This window comes from Rhincodon typus, chromosome 11 (genome assembly GCF_021869965.1).
Source record: "Rhincodon typus isolate 14 chromosome 11, sRhiTyp1.1, whole genome shotgun sequence".
NCBI classification, from domain to species: domain Eukaryota; kingdom Metazoa; phylum Chordata; class Chondrichthyes; order Orectolobiformes; family Rhincodontidae; genus Rhincodon; species Rhincodon typus.
The window spans coordinates 22,744,578-22,764,429 of NC_063342.1; the positions used below are offsets into that span (position 1 = coordinate 22,744,578).

Below are 19,852 nucleotides of genomic sequence, written 5' to 3' on the forward strand. Positions count from 1 at the left end.
TTGATGCTGCTTGACCTGCTGTGTTCATCCAGCCCTGCACCTTGTTGTCTTGGATTCTCCAGCATCTGCAGTTCCTACTATCTTTGATTCTCATGAAGTTTATTCACTTCAGCATAGCCACAGGTCAGTTTGGTCAGGTGGGTCATACACCAGACAACACATCATTAGTGGGTCTGGACATGTTTTAACTTGTGAAATGCAGTGCCCCTCAAGGTCAAAAAACAAATATATTAAGGATATAATTTAACAGAAGACAAAAATGTGCTTTACTCACATTATAAGGAAAAACTGATGTATGCTGTATGAAAAAGAATGACAAAACTTTGAATAAAAAAATTGGAGATCAGTGTTTCAATGAATAGATAATCTTAATTTATGAAAAGATGCTAACAGGTCAGTTGTTCTGCACAGTTTACTTTGATAATTTGGTTTTGATATAAGTTTGCAGTGTGACTTTTCAGTAATTTTATAGATTGATACAGCATGGGGTAGGCCATTTAACCTTTCACTCAGGCAACTTGGCAAGAGGTGTGAGACCATTGGAAGTATTTTGACCTATTTAATGAAATGAGGGATGATACATTCCTAAATTGACTTTAAAATCTTTAACTTTTCTGTAATTAGCATAATAAAAGGTCCCAATGGATTGCTAGAGGTTGACATGGAAGCTATGACTTCACTTTCCCAGGAAAACATAGGTTAAGTTAGACTAAAGTCAAGTGTGTGCCTGTAGTTTGGGTGCTGCAGTGTCAAACTTAAGGAAACAAGCCCAGCTTTCCTATTTAAATAAAATGCAGACACAAGAAGCTGATTCAGAGTCCTTGACCTGCTGCATACATCGCTAAGGTTGCCATGTGCAAAGTTCAAAGGGAAAAGTTGCTTTTAAAGAGCTATAACTTGTTTTAAAAGATGGAGATGTTTTGATAGAGACAGAAAATCACCAAGTTGCTTCCTGTGTCATAGCTGAGATGTGATCTGCAGTACTTCGCAGATTCACTAGACTGGTTCCTGGGATGAAAAAAGGTCGAGTGGACTAGTCTAAATTTTAGAAGAGTTTAGAAGAACGAAAGGTCATCTAATTAAAACAAGTAAAATTTCAAATCCATTTGGCAGTTAGATACTGAGAGAATGTTGCCCCTGGCTAGGAAATTTAGAACACAGGATCACAGTCTAAGGGGTCAGCCATTTAGAACTGAAAAGAGTTGTGAATCTTTGCAATTCTATGCCTCAGACAGCTGTGGATGCACAGTCACTGAGGACATTAAAGATAGAGGTCAAAAGACTTTTAGGTACCGTTCATACTGAGGGAATGAAGGGATACTTTGTTTATGCAGATACTACAGCTTTTTCAGAATACAACTAGGAGAGTAGATAAAGGAGAACCAGTGGATTTTTTGGATTTTCAGAAAACCTTTGATAGTATCCCTCATAAGATGTTAGTAGGCAAAGTTAAAGCACATCGGACGGAGTAATACATTGGTATGTATGAATTAATTGGTTAATAGACTGAAAACAGAAAGTTGGAATAAAAGAGTCTTTTTCTGAGTGAAAGGCAGTGACTTGTAGGGTATCACAAGGATCAGCGCTTTGGCTATTTATGATCCAAATAAATGACCTGGAAGACGGAACCAGATGCAACATTTCCAAGTTTGCTAGCAACACAAAACGTTGTGATTTGTGAGTTGTGAGGAGGATATAAAAAGGTTTCAGGTTGATTTAGATGAGTTGAGTGAGTGGGCAAACACATTGCAGATGCAGTATGATGTGGTTAAATATGAAGTTTTATACTTCAGTGTGAAAAACAGAAATGCTGAGTATTATTTAAATGGTGATATTTGGGAAGTGTGGATGCATGAACATATCTGGGTGCCTTTGTACACTAGTCAAGAAAAGCAGACAGGCAGGTGCAGTGTACAATTTGGAAGGCAAATGGTATATTGGCCTTCATTGCAAGAGGATTGGAGTTCTGAGGTAGGGATATATTACTGTAATTATACAGCGCCTTAGTGAGAGTCTTAGTGAGATTATTGCATGCAGTTTTGGACTCCCTACCTAAGAAAGGATATACTTGCAATAGAGGAAGTGCAGCAGAGGTTCACTAGGCTAATAATGAGAATGGCAGAACTCTCGTATGAGGCAGGATTGATTCAACTGGGCTGTTATTCACTATTGTTTGGGAGAATGAGAGGAGAATCTGATTGAAGCATGTAAAATTTTAACAGAGCTGACAAGCTAGATGTAGGGAGGATGTTTTCCCTGGGTGGGGAGTCTAGAACCAGGGACACAATCTCAGCATACTGAGTAGACCATTTAGGACTGAAATGAGAACAAGTTCTACACTCAATAGAGAGTGAACTTGTGGAATTCTATAACACAGAAGGCTATAGAGACCAAGATGCTGAAAATATTCAGGAAAGAGATATTTTTTAGATGCTAAAGATATCAGGTGTTTGGGGAGAAAGTGGGAATATGGCATTGAGCTAGAGGATCAGCCATGATCATTTTGAGCGGTGGAGCAAGCTCAAAAAGCTAGATGATCTACTCCTGCTCCTATTTTCTTTGTTTCCATGTTTACCCAGTCTATAGTTTTCTGTAGTTTCCTTTTGTCCTCTTCACAACTTACTTTCTCACCTATCTTTGTATCATCAACAACTTCAGTTTCCACTCCTTCACGTAAGTCATTTATATAAATTGTAATCAGTTGAGGTTCCAGCTCAATGATTCCAATGATTCCTGTGGTACACCACCCTTTACATTTTGCCAACCTGAAAATGACTAGTTTATGCATAGACCCTGCTTCTTGTTTCCCAGCCAACGTTCTATCCATGCCCAAATGCTACCTCCTACACCATGAGCTTTCCCCAATAATCTTTTATGCGGCCTTCTGGAAATCTAAGTATGGTACATTTATCAATTCCCCTTTATCCACAGCACATGTTACATTCTCAAAGAACTACAACACATGAAATGCCCAGCATCCCCTATGGCTACACCATCTTCAAAAGTCCTGTCTGTACCTGAATGAGCACTGTCATTTTGAAACTGCCCTGCTCGGCCAAGGTCAGTGTCTGAAGATATCAGAGAAAGGGAGGATGGCACTGTGATTCTCTGATGTGATCTGGAAGTCCTGGTGGATGGCATAGTCTGGAAGAGAGGTGTCTGGTTTTCAGATGATCAGCAGAGGAGGCCATGACATAAGACCCTCCAACAATTGGTCAAGCATGATTTTTCTTTCACAAAACTATATTGATTCTGCCTGATTACCTTGAATGAATCCAATTGGCCTGTTAAAACTTATTTAATAATAGCTTCTAACATTTTCACTACGACAGATGTTAAGCTAGCTAGTCTGTCATTTCCTACTTTATGTCTGGCTCCCTTTTCGAATAAAGGACAACTTTAACTATCTTTCAATATAATGATATAATGATACCACCCCTGAATCAAGAGAGGTGTAGAAAATCTATCATCAATTATCAACTGAGTGTATCAATTATTTCAGTAGCCATTTTTATTAAGACCCTAGGATGGAGATCATCAGGACATGGATGCTTGTCAGCCCAAAGCTTAAATCTCCTGAGATCCTTCCCTCCATTCCATTTTTATCACTGCTCTGGGATATTACTTCTATCTTCTATAGTGAAAATTGATGCAGAATTCTTGTTGAATTCAACTATCATTTCCTTATGCTCCATTATTATTTCTCTAATCTCACTTCTTCAAGAATGAACACTCTATTAACTTGTTAAATAAAAGCAAAATATGATGGATACTGGTAATCTGAAACAAACACAGAGAATGTTGGAGAAAATCAGTAGGTCTGGCAGCATTTGTGAAGATTGGGAGAGAATCAGAGGTAATGTTTCGAATCTGATATGACTCTTCTTCAGAATTGACGTGGAGACAGACAGGTAGTTGCATGATTTGCTGCTGTGTTGCAGCTCCTGGGTGATGAGGGCCATTGTGTCCCTGATACCTACCTGTTGCTGCTGCTCCTCCTGTGCATTTGTTTGATGCTCCTGCTTGTTAACATCACAGGGTCATCTCCTGCCAGGAGCTGAGCTGGTGCCTGATCTCCATCAATTCTCAGTGTGTCAGCAGCCCAGGGCCATTTCTTTCTTTCTTCACTGATGGCCATTCCTCTAGACTCTGGTGATGGCATTGAGCCGGATGGTGACCTCAGATGAGGCTGGCAGAGTCTCACTGCATGGCCTCTTTGTCTGATCATCTGGGAAACAGACAGCTCTCTTCATTCACTGAGACCTCCAGATCCCTGTCAGAAAATTACGGTGCCATCCTCCACTTCCTTGATTTCTTCAGACTGTCCTTGACCGAGCAGGGCAGCTTCAGAATGACAGTGCCCATCCAGGTACACAGCAGCCTTTTAAAGATGGTGTAGCCATAGGTGATGCTAGAGTTTCGGCACATGCCTGCTGAGCCGTGAATTGTTTCGGGAATGGCACGTACTTGGATGGGATAGAAATTGGATGTAAGAGACAGCATGGGGCATGATACATAATTAAAGTGGCAGTTTAATAAGATAAGGCAAGAAAGCGCACTAGTCCACTTGGCAACAAAAACCCTTCAAGAACTTTGATGCTACTTGGACTTAGCCAAAAACATATTGGATTCATCCCATAATGCTGATTGTCGTTTGAAGAGTTTTGTAAACGTTTTGGAAGTTAAAATTTGCCAAGGAGGGCAAAAGTACACAATCCTACTTGTGTAAGGGAATAATAGCTGCAGTGTCTCATGGGATGCAGAATCAATATTGAGTAAAGGCAGCAGAGATGGAAAGTTGGACACAGACGGAAGAAAAGGAGAAAGACTTTCAATAAAATCTAGAACCGCTTTCTGTATTTAGGGAACACATCTCCCTGCTCCCTACTCACTCAGCCAATGTGCTGAATGCATGAGTTTTACCAAAGAGGTGTTGACTAAGCTGTGCCACTGTCTGCAACAGCACAGTGTGACCAGTGGCTGCCACTATGTGCAGGGCCTGAAGATCCAACCAAGTGGCAGCAGATTACATTAACAACATCTTACCTTCCATCTCTCTTTCAGGGAGGTGACAGCGGTTCTATGTATGAGAAGGGTATTCACAATCTTCTCACTGGCTGGAAGAGTGACCACATGGATTTGTGGATCCCCGTGTTAATAGGGAAATGTTTTGCGATGCAAGAGCCAGCATTGCATAGTGCCCAGTTGGTGTGCAGCTATGATCAGAAGATTGTGATTGGAAATTCCTGCTAACCTGACAGTACCCTCTACAAATTTGTCCTGTGTCAGATGGTCATATCTGCCAAAGATCTCCATGAAGATTCATAGATTGGATGCCAGATGAGAAGAACGACTTACTTCATACATGGGTTATGACTCCCCTCTGCCACCCAGCCACACAGTTTGCCTGTAATGAAAGATGCAAAGCAGAAGATTGTGGTGTAGTGATAATGTCACTTGACTAGTAATCCAAAGACCTAGACTAATTTGTGGGAGCATGGGTTCAAATCTTACCACAGCTGCTGGTGAAATTTAAATTCAATTAATAAATCCAGAGTTTAGAGCTTGTCTCGGTGACCATGAAACTTTCACCAATTGTTGTAAAACCCCATCTAGTTTCCTAATATCCTTTAGGGATGACACCTGCCATAGTTGACCTCCAGTGATTCCTTTAAAGACAGTTTTAAAAATTTTTGATTGTGGACTGAAATAGAAAAATGACTGGGTTAAAAGCCAAGGATTGCTGCATTTGTTAAAAGCAAGTAACCTGACACTGCAAGTGCTGTTTGGTGGTGAGCTTCTTGAATGTTGCTGAAGCTGCATTCATCCCGATAAGAATATTGCATCACACTCCTGAAATGTGCTTTGAAAATGGTGTACAGGCAACGAACAGACAGGCAGTGTTATTTGCTTCAGAATTCCTAGCCTCTGACCTGTCCTTGCTGTTTGATTCCATAAACCTCTAAAGTCTTTTCCATTGGCAATACTTGAGTTGTTAACTGTTCGCATGAGATTGAGTGACAGATTGGCTGGCCAGGCAGAAACTCATGGGTATCTGAAAGCAGACATATAAAAGTCGAAGGTTAGCATGAGGGAATAGGGGTTTGGGGTGGGAAACGACTCAGCACATTGTTTCCAATGTGGGATGAGGGTGAAGTGGAATTTGAGAAGGGATAGGTTTTCAGGGTCACTGGATGCAATAGCCTCAGTCCCAGCTGCTCAACAACATAGGAAACCATCTCCTCCAGAAAGCTCAGGTAAAGCAGGGAATGCCTATTCACCACCAGTTCTCTAGTGCTTCTTATGGTTATAGGCCAACCCATCATGCAAGACAGAGGAAAGAATGTCAGTGATTATGTTGCAATATGTTTGTTTGATGTATCTGCTACGTCTGAACAGCTGAGTGAATGTAGAAGCACTGTTATGTAGGTGTGGGGCTGGCAGCAACCTATGATGAATTTATGTCTCTGAATATCAGGCAGTGATTGAGGTATGACCAGTTGAGATAAGAGATATTGTTTGGCAATGCATCCACTGACCCTGACCACCTCTATGAGGTCATTGAGCTTTTTCATGGACTTCAGTCAAGTCTGCAGGGTCAGATTGGGAATTGAATCACTTAACTACATGCTCCCATTTCATTCTCAGTCTATGCCTTGACAGTTTCTTGGATCCCAGCGGAAACCTGGTTTTTTTTTATTAACGGGATGAAGGCTTTGCTGGCTGGGCAGCATTTACTGCTCATCCCTAATTGCCCAGAGGGCAGTTCAGAGTCAATCAATTTCTCCTCCTTTCCACCTCTAGCCCGAAGGCCTGGAGTTCTGCATCCAAAGACCTGGGTGCTCTGTCTCTTGCCTGTTATTCCATTTTTTTTTGTCTGAAACTCTCCTGAGACTATGGCAGTACTCAATATTAGGTATAATTCTTCACCATTGCTCATTGTTTTGGTTATATGATTCTACATGCTACTGGCTTTTTAATTGCTGCACTGCTTTAGTTGCATTTGTTGAGCTTCTAGCCAACTAAGACTCCTAGATCTCTTTCAGCTTCATATACTTCGTAATCTTTGATGTAGGCTCGCACCCACAGCACACCCACAGCACTACCCTGTCATTTATTCTTTAAGGTGTTGATCAAATTGCTGTGTTCTTCAAACAGTTTTTGTTAAAGTCTTAAATTGCACGAAACTACAAATTAGAGCTAGTAATAATAGTGAATGACTGGTTAATGTATTTGAATAACACTATTGCATGGTGTTAACCATTTAAAACAAACCAATTATTATCTGCATAAAACTGCAGACAGGAATGCTATATGAACATATTAATTATTCACCCATTATTAACATCAACAGTAACTTTTAGTTGATATTGCTCTTCAGAGGCTGTCAAAAGAGTTCATTTCCATGTTCTCAAAATAGAGGTCATTACAGAGGTCATTAAGGAATGAAAGCAAAAAAACTGGTTTGTAAGAACATGTTTCAGGGAGACAAATTTCATGGTCAGGTGGACATGATGGATTGCCTGCAGTTGGTCGTTGTATTCTGTTATATTTTGTATGGTACAGTGCACAATACACGTTCACAACATTTTATCATTACCTCTCGGTGGGTTCACAGCAGATGGAATAAAATCTGCACTGAAGGAAGGCCTAATCTAATATCTGGTGAGGGTATACTGGGCAGCTTAACTTCAAATATAATCAAGAAATGGACCAACAACAGGTCTCTGTTTATATAGTGCCTCTAAATGTAATGAAACACCCCAATGTAAAGTACTACTAACAACAATTTAAAGCAAAATCTGACTCCAAACTACATAAAGAGAAATTAAGGCAACAAAGTCTTAAAGAACACTTTAAAAGAGGAAAGAGAACTGGAGAGGTGAAGAGGTTTACGTCAAGAGTTCTAGTGCTTTGGACCTAGGCAGTTGATGGAATAACTATCAATGGTAAAATAATTCCAATCAAGGATGTTGACGAGTACAGATATTATGACCACAGATATTTTTGGAGGTTCTGGGACCAGAGCAGATTACAGAGAGAGGAATGTGCAAGCCCATGAATAGACTGGAAGGCAATGCTGAAAATGTTACAATTGTATAACCAGGAGAAAGTGAGCACAGAAGTGTTGGGTGAATGGCTCGTGGTGGGGACAAGAACAAGGGCAGTGGAGTTTGAATGGCCTCAAATTTATAGAAGCTAGAGGTCTTGTCATTTGTCTTCACATGATGGTGACAGATGATAAGCGTTAGCTGAAAGTATTGATTTGGATAATCACGAACTAATAGAATCAATGGAACACTTTTTTTCTAGTTAGAAGAATTATGTGGAGAGCTCAAGACGGCTGCTTGGATATCATCAATAATTTTCAGTGTTTTGGTGAATCCAACAACGTAACAACTTAAAATATATTCACTATTCCACACACCATTATTCAATTCAGTTGTAAAAATGCTGAACAGTTTGTCCTGCTGAACAATACTTCAGTGATTTGTTTGATCTATCTGTGTACTGAAATTTGGCTTAGATTGCAGATGGGTCCTATGGAGACAAGAAAACATTGTGCAGTATTGACCTTACCTGTTACTGATAGTGCTTTCACTGTAATTGAGGATAAACGCAGGTCTGTTTGCATTAGATGGCACAGCTCTACATAGCTACCTCCCAACTAAACCTTAGCCTCCAAGTACAGTGCTCCTCAAACATTCCAGGTAGCTCTGCCTGTGTCTGCTAAGATGAGCTTGAGGTTATGAAGGATGTAAGCATGCACATATGTTCCAATGTGACTTTCCTATCTGTTTCATCTAGCAAATCAAGAAATGGATTACACACAAACGCAAGTCTTTTAAAAAGTGCAAACAATTGCAAATTAACAATTTGTAAGAATCCAGATTTAAGAAATCTCATCTCATCCACATCTGATTAGCAGTTGCCATTTTGCTCTTGTTTCATTAGAAATGCTGTGAACGTCTAAATGGTTAACAGAGGGTGGTTTGCCTGTGGAATGAATTTCTGTGGAAGTGGTGGATGTGTGTACAATTACAACGTTTCAAAGACATTTGGATAAGTACATGAATAGGAAAGGTTTGAAGGGATATGGGCCAGGGGCTGGCATTAGTTTAGTTTGGGATTATGTTCAGCATGGACTGGTTGGACCGAAGGGTCTGTTTCTGTGCTGTATGAATCTGTAACCTGTAATATAAATACTGCAATCTTGCACATTCGTCTATGTGGGTTATGACTTCAGGGTAACAGCAGGAATCTTTAATGGACAACAGGTACCACTATATTATTGGTGCACTGCTGGAGCAAGGAGCTGGTGACTTCATCAGTATCCCAAATTCACCACCCTGCTCATCTATTATACTTGAGTAAATCCATTTCAATCAACTGGAATATTTACACTTATGACCTTAAACAACCCATCCAATTTATTTCATCATTATTAAGTGTGAATTTGTTAACAACTTGTGAAACTCAGCCAAGAAAACATTGGGCACACAGCAAGTTAATGGACAATGTAGTATCCAAGGAAAGTAATGGGGCCAACATATTATTACTGTAGATCAGGTGACACACTTAAACATGGAAGTTAATGCTTAGGAGCTGAAAAATATTAAAATCGTAGTACTCATCAGTATTTAGTTTAAGGATACATTTCATGTGATTAATCACAATTCTGCTCAAAAACAACCAGAATAAAGGGGCAACTTTAACACAAAATGCAATAAATATACATTTTGTGCCTTTGTGTCAGAAAGTATGTCAGCTTTCCTTGCATGTAAAAAGCCTAAAGATATTTTGCTGAATTTAATCACACTGCTATGTACAAGACAATTTCATGGACCTTAGCACAGCAGTGTCATTTTAAGCAGCACGCCCAACAATCTGTGTTTTTGAAACAGTTTATTTTTGTAAGGTAATTGTAATGAAACCATCCTGTTTTCATACATAGAGTTTTATCATCAAGCTATATAGGCTGGCAATAGACAATATGGAACAGAATAATGGCAAGAGTGCAATTTAAAGAGTCTAACTTGCTCAAGGTTATTTTCGTTTCAGAACCTGAAGGACATGACTTGAAGATAAAGTGTGATACGTTTATTGCCACCCAGCTATATAAATTTAAAACATTGAAACTGAGCAATAACTGATTCTCCCTTCTATGTGAAAGTTAGTGCAACCACCTTGAATAGCTAAATGAGTTCAACACACAAGCACTTAACATTAGAGAATAAACATAGTTTCATGTTTATGCAATATGGAGAAGAAGCTTATATATTGAGAATGTAGTGTTTTTCATACATATGCATATAATCTATAAATACTCTAGAGTTTGAAAGAGTGTACATTTTCAGCAGGGAGACAATCCTCAGTACAGACCTAAAATGAGTGGAGTTCATAAAAGAAGTTGCCTGACTGAAACTACAGCTGATTAATTCCAGCTGTTGTATCGCATCTTACAAGAGCCATCACTGAACATCAGTCCTCCAGCATATCGAATGCTCAAATAAAATGCATCCTCAATATAAAATAGTGGTTTATGCTCATTGCATAAGGCAACAGAAGGCCTTAATATATTTTATCAATCAGTACTTCCCAAACTGCATTCTGGTTAAAAAGTTTTGCACAAAACACAACTGTCTTCAAATGCTTTTAATTCACTCGCAGGATGTGGATGTTGTTGATAATGCCAGTATTTATTGCTCACCTCCAACTACCCTTGAGAAGATGGAAATGAGCTGCCTTCTTTAATATAATTGAGTGCCATTGCAGAGAACAATTAAGAGTCAACCTCATAGCTGTGGGTCGGAAGTTATGTATAGGCCAGAGCAGGTAAGGCTGGCAGAGCAGTAGTGAAGCAGATGAGGTTTTAACAACAGTCTGATAGTTTTATTCTCCCTGTTACTATTAGTAGATACTCATGCCACATATATTTAATTAATTGAACTTAAATTCCCAAAGTGCCATGGCAGATTTAAACTGCCTCCAGATTATTAGGCTGGTCCTTTCCCGGGCTAGTCCAGTAACCAATATGCGGTTATACCTACCTGCAAGAGACAGAAACTTTTCAACATGCAAGTATAATCAATTAGATGTTGTGTAGGCAAATGCATCTATTCTGCACACAGTATGATCTCCCAAACTAGAATAAGTGAATGAATGAACATTTTGTCTGAGCTGTGGAAGGAATGTTTTCTATGACACTAAACAAAATTCCTTGTTTTTCAAATGAGACCATGAGATCTTAAACATTCACATGAAAATAGTGAGCCTTGGATTGGAATGAAGGATAGCACCTTCAACAATACAGCAGTCCTTTCATTATGGTGCTCGAAAGCACTGAACCTGTAAACTGCTGATTCAGAGGTGTTAACAGCTGAGTGAAGCTGACTCTTCATAAGTATTGTCTTCTCTTTCAAAAAGGTCAGGCTGCATTTTAATTCCATGCAGGTGGATGTGCTTCGAATGTGTAAAAATCTTGACTGTAATTCTGTAGACCAATGCACACCTTCCCCACCAAATCAGTAAAGCAGAAACAGAAAGTTACAAAGAATTATATGAAAACATGGCCTTAGATGGTTGGGAGTTTTGAAAAAGGATCCAGCACTGCTAAAACTGACTGAATTAAGGTGGTTCAGAAAAAGCTCCCATTATGATGAAATGTATTGCACTTCTTACTTTTGCCAATACTAAATGATACAGTAACACTCTCATCACAGAAATGTAATTTTTCTGTGTCCACAGATAATAGCATTCAGCGCCTTTAGAAAATAAGAAAGAAAAAATTAGATGGCGTCACTTATGCGGATACTGACAATGAAGTGTCATTGGATGGTGTTATAGTTCACTCAGGGAGTCCCAGTTGCTGTGGCAACGTGCACTTCCCTATGTTTTTGTAGTCTGGAGCTACCAGACTTAAACAATCTTTCTATCTCTTTCCAGAGATTTCTCCCAATCTTGTCATTAGCATTTCTTGGAAGGATTTGCAAGTTAATATTGAACCCGCTTTGCTGTGCTACGAACACATCTTCTTTGACCATCAAGCTCTGGAGTGAGTCTTGAATTTAGAGGTTCTGGCACAGCGGCAGGAACACTGCCCGTGCACCATCTCACACGGAAACAAATATTTAATCCAATGAGATGTAGGATTAGCTTTTGGTCAGTGTGACCTATTTATAAGAGTTGGGAACAAGTGGCATTAGGATGAAATGACTTTAAAAAAAGGTGAGGATGAGATTTGTGGAGATTGAGAACTAAAGAGCCCAACGTAAAATAGAAAAATGTAGAATAAACAGCTTAAGTAGAGATAATCGGAAGAAAAAGAGTTAACAAGGTAAGGATAGGAAAAGAAATGAAGGAGGGGGTGGGGAAAGAGAGAAATTAGGGCTGAAAATTAGAGAAATTGTTGAAGCAACAGTGACAGAGAGAGAACCAAGGAAGAGTCTCAGAGATGACAGCCAGGAACTGCAAAACATCAGGAGGACAGGGAACACCAAATTGGAGGAGAGAAAGCAAGAGTGAAAACAGGCCAACGTGACAGTCTGCAGATGCTGGAAATCTGAAATTAAAACAGAAGGCGTTGGAGAAGCTCAGCAGACCCTGCAGCATCTGTGGAGAGAGAAACAGAGTCAACGCTTCGAGTCCAATGTGACTCTCCTTGAGTTAAAGCAGAAAAAGGTGATGGAAGGACAAAACGCTGGAGGAAAGGTACAACCTATTCCTGCAGTAGCCAAACGGATCCATCAAATCAGCAGGTCAACAGAAGAAAAAACAGGAGGAAAACAGTTTACTAGATGAAAAATAAAACGATTTTAAAAGAAGCAGATTAGACTCTGAAACTATAAGGTAAGAATAAGGCGGTGCAAGGGATGGGGGGAGGGTTTGCAATCAGCATAAACTCCAGAGGCGAATCATTCCTCCCGGGTTACAAAAGGAAGAGACCAACACCGCTCCCGCCTTCTGGAAATCTGAGAAGTTTGAAAGATGAAATCAGCAGTGGGCTTTTCTTTCTGCGGCTCAGTGAGTGTGTGTGTGTGTGTGCGCGCACAGCGCTCCAGCGGCTGAAACACTCCACTCCCAACCTCCCCCCCAACCCAAATCCTACCAGAACATTACAGCGCCGCATCTGTTCCTGTAGCAATCGGGGAATCGAACCGGGGAGGGACGGGGGGTACGTCTTTTTTTTAATGATTTCCCCCGGGGAGGTGGTCAGCACCAGTGAATAATTGCTGACATCGAACGGAGGCCCGAATAGGCTGAAGAGAGGGGAGAGAAGGATATCTGGAGGTGCACCAGAAAATATGCAAAAAGTAATAATGCAAAAAGTTGCAGTTAGGTCGATTGAATGGAAAGTTCAAACTGCCCCGGCTCACAGGAAATACTCCAGCGCTGACGGACTGAAGATCTGCGCTTGACATGAGCCGAGAAACAACCGCCTCGGATGTAAACATTGTGGGAAAACAAAGCAAAGAAAGAGAGGAATTTGGTTGACGGAATAACATTTTTTTTTGTGTGTGTGTTCGCTTTGTTCAATGACTGGAGTGGAAAGTAACTGGAAAGTTGGCTCCAAGGTTGCATTGTTGATTGCAATGCTGCATTAGTGAGTGGCCGGAGGGAGCTCATTGACTTGGGTCTGTCAGTGCCGACCTCCCGGGAGAGGCACCCTCTGCCCATCAGCAGCCCGGAGCAATGCCAGCCCCTGCCGGGGACAGCTTGGACAATCCCGACCTGGGAGATCTGCACATTTCCACCTCGGATCTTCACCTTCCCCTTCCCGTCGCCCGCGTTTCCCGAGAGGCGATCCGGAATTTCCACCACACCAAGCGGGTTGGAAGTTACCTGATTGGGAGGAAGTTAGGAGAGGGATCTTTCGCCAAAGTTAGGGAAGGGTTGCACGTCCTGACCGGGGAAAAGGTAAGTTTCCCCCCGCGGCTCGCTTCTACTTTTGAATTTTACGTTCACGTGGATCCTTGCGTGTCAATTGGTTGGAATACTGTAACGTTTGTATTTCCCAAAACAAAAGTGTGTTGTGAATACTTTCACACATACAGGCAGGATCGCTGCAAACTCCGGTGTTTTCAGATGCAATGACAATGATGATGCCTTTCAATAATCCCCCCCGTTCCACATTGCGTTGGAAATGCATACCAGGCATCTGGGTGGAAGGCGGTAAATTCAATATTTCTGGTGGATACCACTGGTCAGGAGTCTCCTAATCTCTAGTAGACACCCTTGGACCAAAGTTAATGTGAACTTGTGATGGATGCTGGTCAGAGGCTTGTTTCCATTCCAGGAAGAACTACTCTCAGTGGGTCTTCCCCTTTGAGTTACACATTTGGCCAGCAGTCTATCAAATAGTGGAGACCCTTAGTCACTGTGTGTTAACCTGTCATGGTCACAATAGAGAGCCCCTCTGTCGAAGGTGGGTTGATCATAGAATCCCTACAGTGTGGAAACAGGCCCTTCAGCCCAACAAATCCACACCGACCCTTGGAGCATCCCATCCCCTCCCCCCCATAACCCACCTAATCTACACATCCCTGAACACTTTGGGCAATTTAGCATGGCCAATCCACCTACCCTGCGCATCTTTGGACTGTGGGAGGAAACCGGAGCACAGAGGAAACCCACGCAGACACGGGGAGAATGTGCAAACTCCACACAGACAGTCGCCTGAGAATGGAATCGAACCCAGGTTCCTGGCACTGTGAGGCAGCAGTGCTAACCACAGAGCCACCCACCATGCTGCCCTCAAATAATCTATGAAGAAAATCCATATCTGCAGCTGTGATTGAGAACCCATGGTCAGAGAGGTGTGGTTAACTGTGACTTCTATCGTTGTTCAGAGTGTGTAAACATCTGACAGAACCCTTGGCCAGAAGTGTGTTAGCTTATTCCTTTAGCGTTTGAGTTAATGTGCTTCCAGTGACAACACGTTTCCAACATTTATTTTAATTTCAAATCTCCCACTCCCCAAATCCCTGCTGACCTCATAAAGGTCTGGTTGATGAATTTTGCTATTCTCACAGCAGTTGGCAGCACAAAGTGCTGAGATAATGTACTTCACTACATCCTTCTGGCCTGATGATACTACATCCTGACTCCCAAGGGTATGACCCACCATGGCGCTGAAAGCCATCAAATCTTGTCCAGTGGGTCGTCAATGTAATACTGAGCTTGCATTTTGAGAAAATTTTCAGCTTTGGACCTGCTTTCTGTTGAAAGGAAAATGCTATTTGTGGGACTGGACTTTAAAATCTCCCCATCTTTAAGGCAAAACCAGTTTAAACAAAACAGACTGAGAAATTAAATTGAAAATGCTGCAAATACTCAGCTCATCAGGTGGCATCTGTGGAGAGAGAAATCAACTTAACATTTCAAGTCAGTGACTTTTGATCAGGAAAATGTTGAGCTTGAATGACAATTAACAATCAATACAAATATTGATTCCACCCATTATTGCAGCCGTGGTACCTAATTTCCATTATCCTATCTTCATGTAATTAACACTAAGAGATGATTGAAATGCTAATAGATTGGATAAAATTAACTAAAGTGAAAGGGCAGTTGACACTGTTTCAATAAGTTTTCTGTCTTGTTTTTAGCAGAGCCTGCACTGAATGAAATTCAAAACAATATTTGTGAGTTTGTATTCCAATACATGCTGATTGCACACTCATCTTCCTTTATGAATTCTGTTTGTTTTAACTTAAAACAAAGAATACCAACGATTATTTGGGCTGCTCAGACCCTTTTTACAAATCCAGTTAATTCAATGCCATTTCATCTTGTCCTTTCATTTGGGGCATATAAAATTCTGTATATTTTTAGTTGAAGTCTAGACTAGCGAGAGTTGTAATAACAGTGTTCAATTCAAAATGTTCATTTTGTGCAAAATCCAAAGAATTATTCAATTTAAACTAAAAACCTCTACTCAGCTAACATCACCCTGATTACCCTGGTGATCTTCAAAAGACTTTTTAGTCAGCTTGGTGCTGGAAGGGGGGTGTCAAATCAATATGGGAAGTGATCCCTGCAGTCTAAGTGCATGTCTGTAAAGTAGCAGACTACAGGTATTCTGTAGAATGCACGATCACAAGACTGTAAGATGGTCTAATCTCATGCTTCTGATGAAGGAGGATAGCACAGGATACAATCGATTGTGGAGGAAAGAAAATAGATAGGGATACTTATCCATTAAAATAGAAAACATGCAGCAGCCTTTGTTTCAGTCATTTTTTAGAATTCATTCAGGGAATGTGGGTATCATTTATTGCCCTTCCCTAGTTGCCCTTGAGAAGGTGATAGTGAACTGTCTTCTGGAACTGTTGCAGTCATTTGGTGTATGTGCACCTACAATGCTGTTAGGGATGCACGTCAAGGACTTTAATGTAGCAACAGTGAAGGAACAATATATTTCCAAGTAAGGTTGCTAGTGTCTCGAAGGAGAACTTGCAGGTGGAAGGTGCTGCCAAAGGTATTTTGGTGAATTTCTGCAGTGCATCTGGTAGATGATACACTGTGTTGCTACTAAGCATCAGTGATGGGGGAAATGAATGTTTGAGGATGTGATGCCAAATGAGCAGGCAGCATTTTCCTGGATGATGCCAAGCTCTTTGAATGTGGTTGGAGCTGCATTCATTTAGGCAAGTGGGAAAATAGTATCACACCCCTGACCTGAGCTTTATAGGTGATGAGCAGGCTTTGGGGAATTAGGACATGAGATACTCATGGCAGGTTTCCTAGCCTCTGACTTGCTCTTGTTTCAAGAATATTTATATGGCAAGTCAGTTCAGTTTCTGGCTAATGAATGGAGTCTGATGAAGACTTGCCATTGCTGTTCCTCTTCCCTCCCCCTCTCAATCTTCTGCCCAAATCACTTGTGATGAATTAATCACCAGATGAATTCCTGTTTTACCTGTCACACTGACATGTGAGTATCAGAGTTAGTGTATGCCTCTAATGAGCTCTGAGACAGTACACGGTCAGAGTGAGTGACTTCCTTTGAGGAATAGATTTTACCCTCTAGCATCATCCCCTGTCAGACACTTGAAGGGACTGCGAGAGTGTGAAGACATGAATTAGACCTGTCAAGGTAAGAAGAATCTTGTTTTAATAATATTTCCCTCTTTGCTAGCATCATGTCAACATGAGTGAGAGCCATGTGGCTGTGTGATATTTAATTCTGTTACATGTCGCCGAGAGTCCTCATGACCCCAGTTCCAATGGCTAAGCATATCACAATCTGCTGACATCCAAGACCTTCTCTGTGGTTGTCAGTTGGATGATTGATGTAGGATCATCTCTGAATCTTCCTGGCATCCTGATAGAAGAGATCAAGAAACTATAGGTCAGTTTGTTTAATCTCTGTCATTGGAAAATGCTGGGATCTGTTATTAAGGAAGTACGAGTTGGAAATTTCAAAAATAATAATATAATCAAGCAGAGTCAACATAGTTTTATGAAAGGGAATTCATGTTTTACCAACTTCTTTTGAGGATGTAACAAGCAGCCTGTGATACCAGTAGATGTATTGTCCAGTAGAGGTAGTTTGTTCACTTGGGCAGGAAGACTAGTAAAGCAGGATATTGTTTAAATGGAGAGAAACTGTAAAATGCTGGGTTCAAAGGGATCTGAGTGCTCCATGTATGATTTTCTTTCTGACAGTCTAAGGTCCACATGTCCTTTTGAGCTGGAGAATCTTTAATCTCTTTGATTTCCTTTGCAGAGTATGTCTTCTCTGCTGAAGCAGGCTGTCTCTTCTTTGAAGAATCTTGAATTGTTGGACTTTGGTCATCCCTTTTCATTGGTGGCCCGTAGATTTATGCTGAAGGGCGTAAAGTGTTTACTTTAGTATGTTGATTGAAACAAAGTCACAATGCAGGTACAACAAATAATTCAGAATTAAATGGAATGATGGCCTTTCTAGCAAGGGGGATGGAATATAATAGTAAGGACATCTTCCTACACTGTACAGGGAGTTGGTGAGTTTGTACTTGGAATATTTTGCACTTTTTATTTAAGGAGGGATGTTCTTGCACTGAAGGCAATTCAGAGAATGTTCGCTGTATTGATTCCAAGGATGAAGCAATTGTCTAGTTTAATTTGTACAGAAGAATGAGAGGTGATCTTATTAACATATAAGATACTGAAAGAGCTTGACAGGGTAGATACTGAGAAGATATTTCCTTTCATGTGGGAAACTAGAACTAGGGAGCAAAACATCAGAATAAGGCGTCTTTCATTTAAGACTGAGATGAGGAAGAATTTCTTCTCTTAGTAAGTCGTTAATCTTTGGAACTGTTTTTCATAAGGAACAGCAGAAATTGGATCATTGAATATATTCATGCCTGAGTTAGACAGATTTTTGATCTACAAGGGAGTCAAGGGTTCTAGGGACAGGCAGAAAGTGGAACTAAAGGCATAATCAGATTAGCAATGATCTTACTGAATGGTAGAGCAAACTTAAGAGGCCAGATGGTCTACTGCTTTTCCTATTTCTTTTGTTCTTATTTCCTTATGAAAATAATGGTATGCATTGAATGAAAGATGAAAAGCATTGAAGATGGTTATGAGGGGGAAACATAACTGGTTAAAGATCAGGCTGAGATTCAGTGATGGTTGGATAGATAGGATGTGAGGAAGTGCACAGAGTTCAATGTTGAATCTGGGTGTCAGGACTTCTGGAGTTGGCAAGAAAAACCAAAGGTGAAGGGTTTGGCGTGATACAAATATCAAGATATAGCTGAATAGGTCACTGTTCTCACAGTTTCTGCTCTGATTAATCATTAGACCACTCTTGGCATGGAATCCGATAGTGTAACAACACTCTTCTGCTGTTGACCAACCTTCAACCATCACTTACTTGGTTTCACTCACAAGTTTCAGTCATTTATCAATCAAAAGCATTTCCCTAAGACCACCAGCTTGTTTGTCCAAAGTAGTGTGTTCAAACATGCAAGTTACATTTTAAAATTACTCATGGCACTGTACTTCTAAGGTTGATTGAGTTGCTGCACCTTTAAAATTCACTCAGAGTACTACATTTTCAAAGTTGGCACACTCTCCTTTGAACAAGTGTTTGTATGGGTTTGTTGTACACTCACTCAAGATATAATTTGATGCATGTTGGCAACTAGATACAGGTTACATGTATAGCATAGATATTGTTAGCGAGACTTTGAAAGCTTAAAGTTACTCTTTTGTGATCCTAAGCTGTTCTGCGAACAAGTCTGTATGACATCATTGTAGTGGGTGGTACTTATTACAATCTTCAGTATTAATGCCTTCAGACATACACAACTCTCACCAGGTTGCTTTGTCCATTACTGATATTGTACAGTAGTGTAAATAATTACATTTACTACTACTCCATCCCCCACAAGTTTTGGACTTTACAAATTAAGGAGATTTGGCTCTTCTCCCAGATTCATGCAAGATGGTGCCGACACCTGAGGACTCCTTGCAAGCTCCTACAGCAGATTTAACTCTAACATTTCCTCTAACCATTCTACAGTTTTAAACTTTAAACTTATGACCTCAGGTTAGAAAACTGGTAGCTTTGCTATGTGAAGGACTGTTGTTTTTGATTTTCTTTTTGACAGTCTGAGGTCTGTTAGTCCTTTTAAACTGGAGTGGCTTTAATCCCTTTGATTTCCTTTGCAGAGTTTGTCTTCTCTTCTGAAGCAGGCTATCTCTTCTTTGAAGTGTCTTCAATAGTTGGACATTGGTCATCCCCTTTTCATTGGTGGCCTTCATAGAGTTACATGCACCACATCTGTTTCAGCTGATTTTTATTCTAAATCTGTCCATAGATTTATGCTGAAGGATGTAAAGTGTTTCGTTCAGA

General features: G+C 40.5%; 1 protein-coding gene across 1 annotated transcript in view; it reads left to right on the forward strand.

The window, feature by feature from the left end:
- The first annotated feature begins 12,942 nt into the window (after positions 1 to 12,942).
- The window catches only part of hunk (hormonally up-regulated Neu-associated kinase), a 64,458-nt gene continuing 57,548 nt past the window's right edge, over positions 12,943 to 19,852 (forward strand). The window contains exon 1 of the mRNA XM_020512681.2: positions 12,943 to 13,917. Within this exon, the coding sequence (XP_020368270.2) occupies positions 13,693 to 13,917 (225 nt within the window). The 5' untranslated portion in view covers positions 12,943 to 13,692. The remainder of the gene's footprint in view (positions 13,918 to 19,852) is intronic.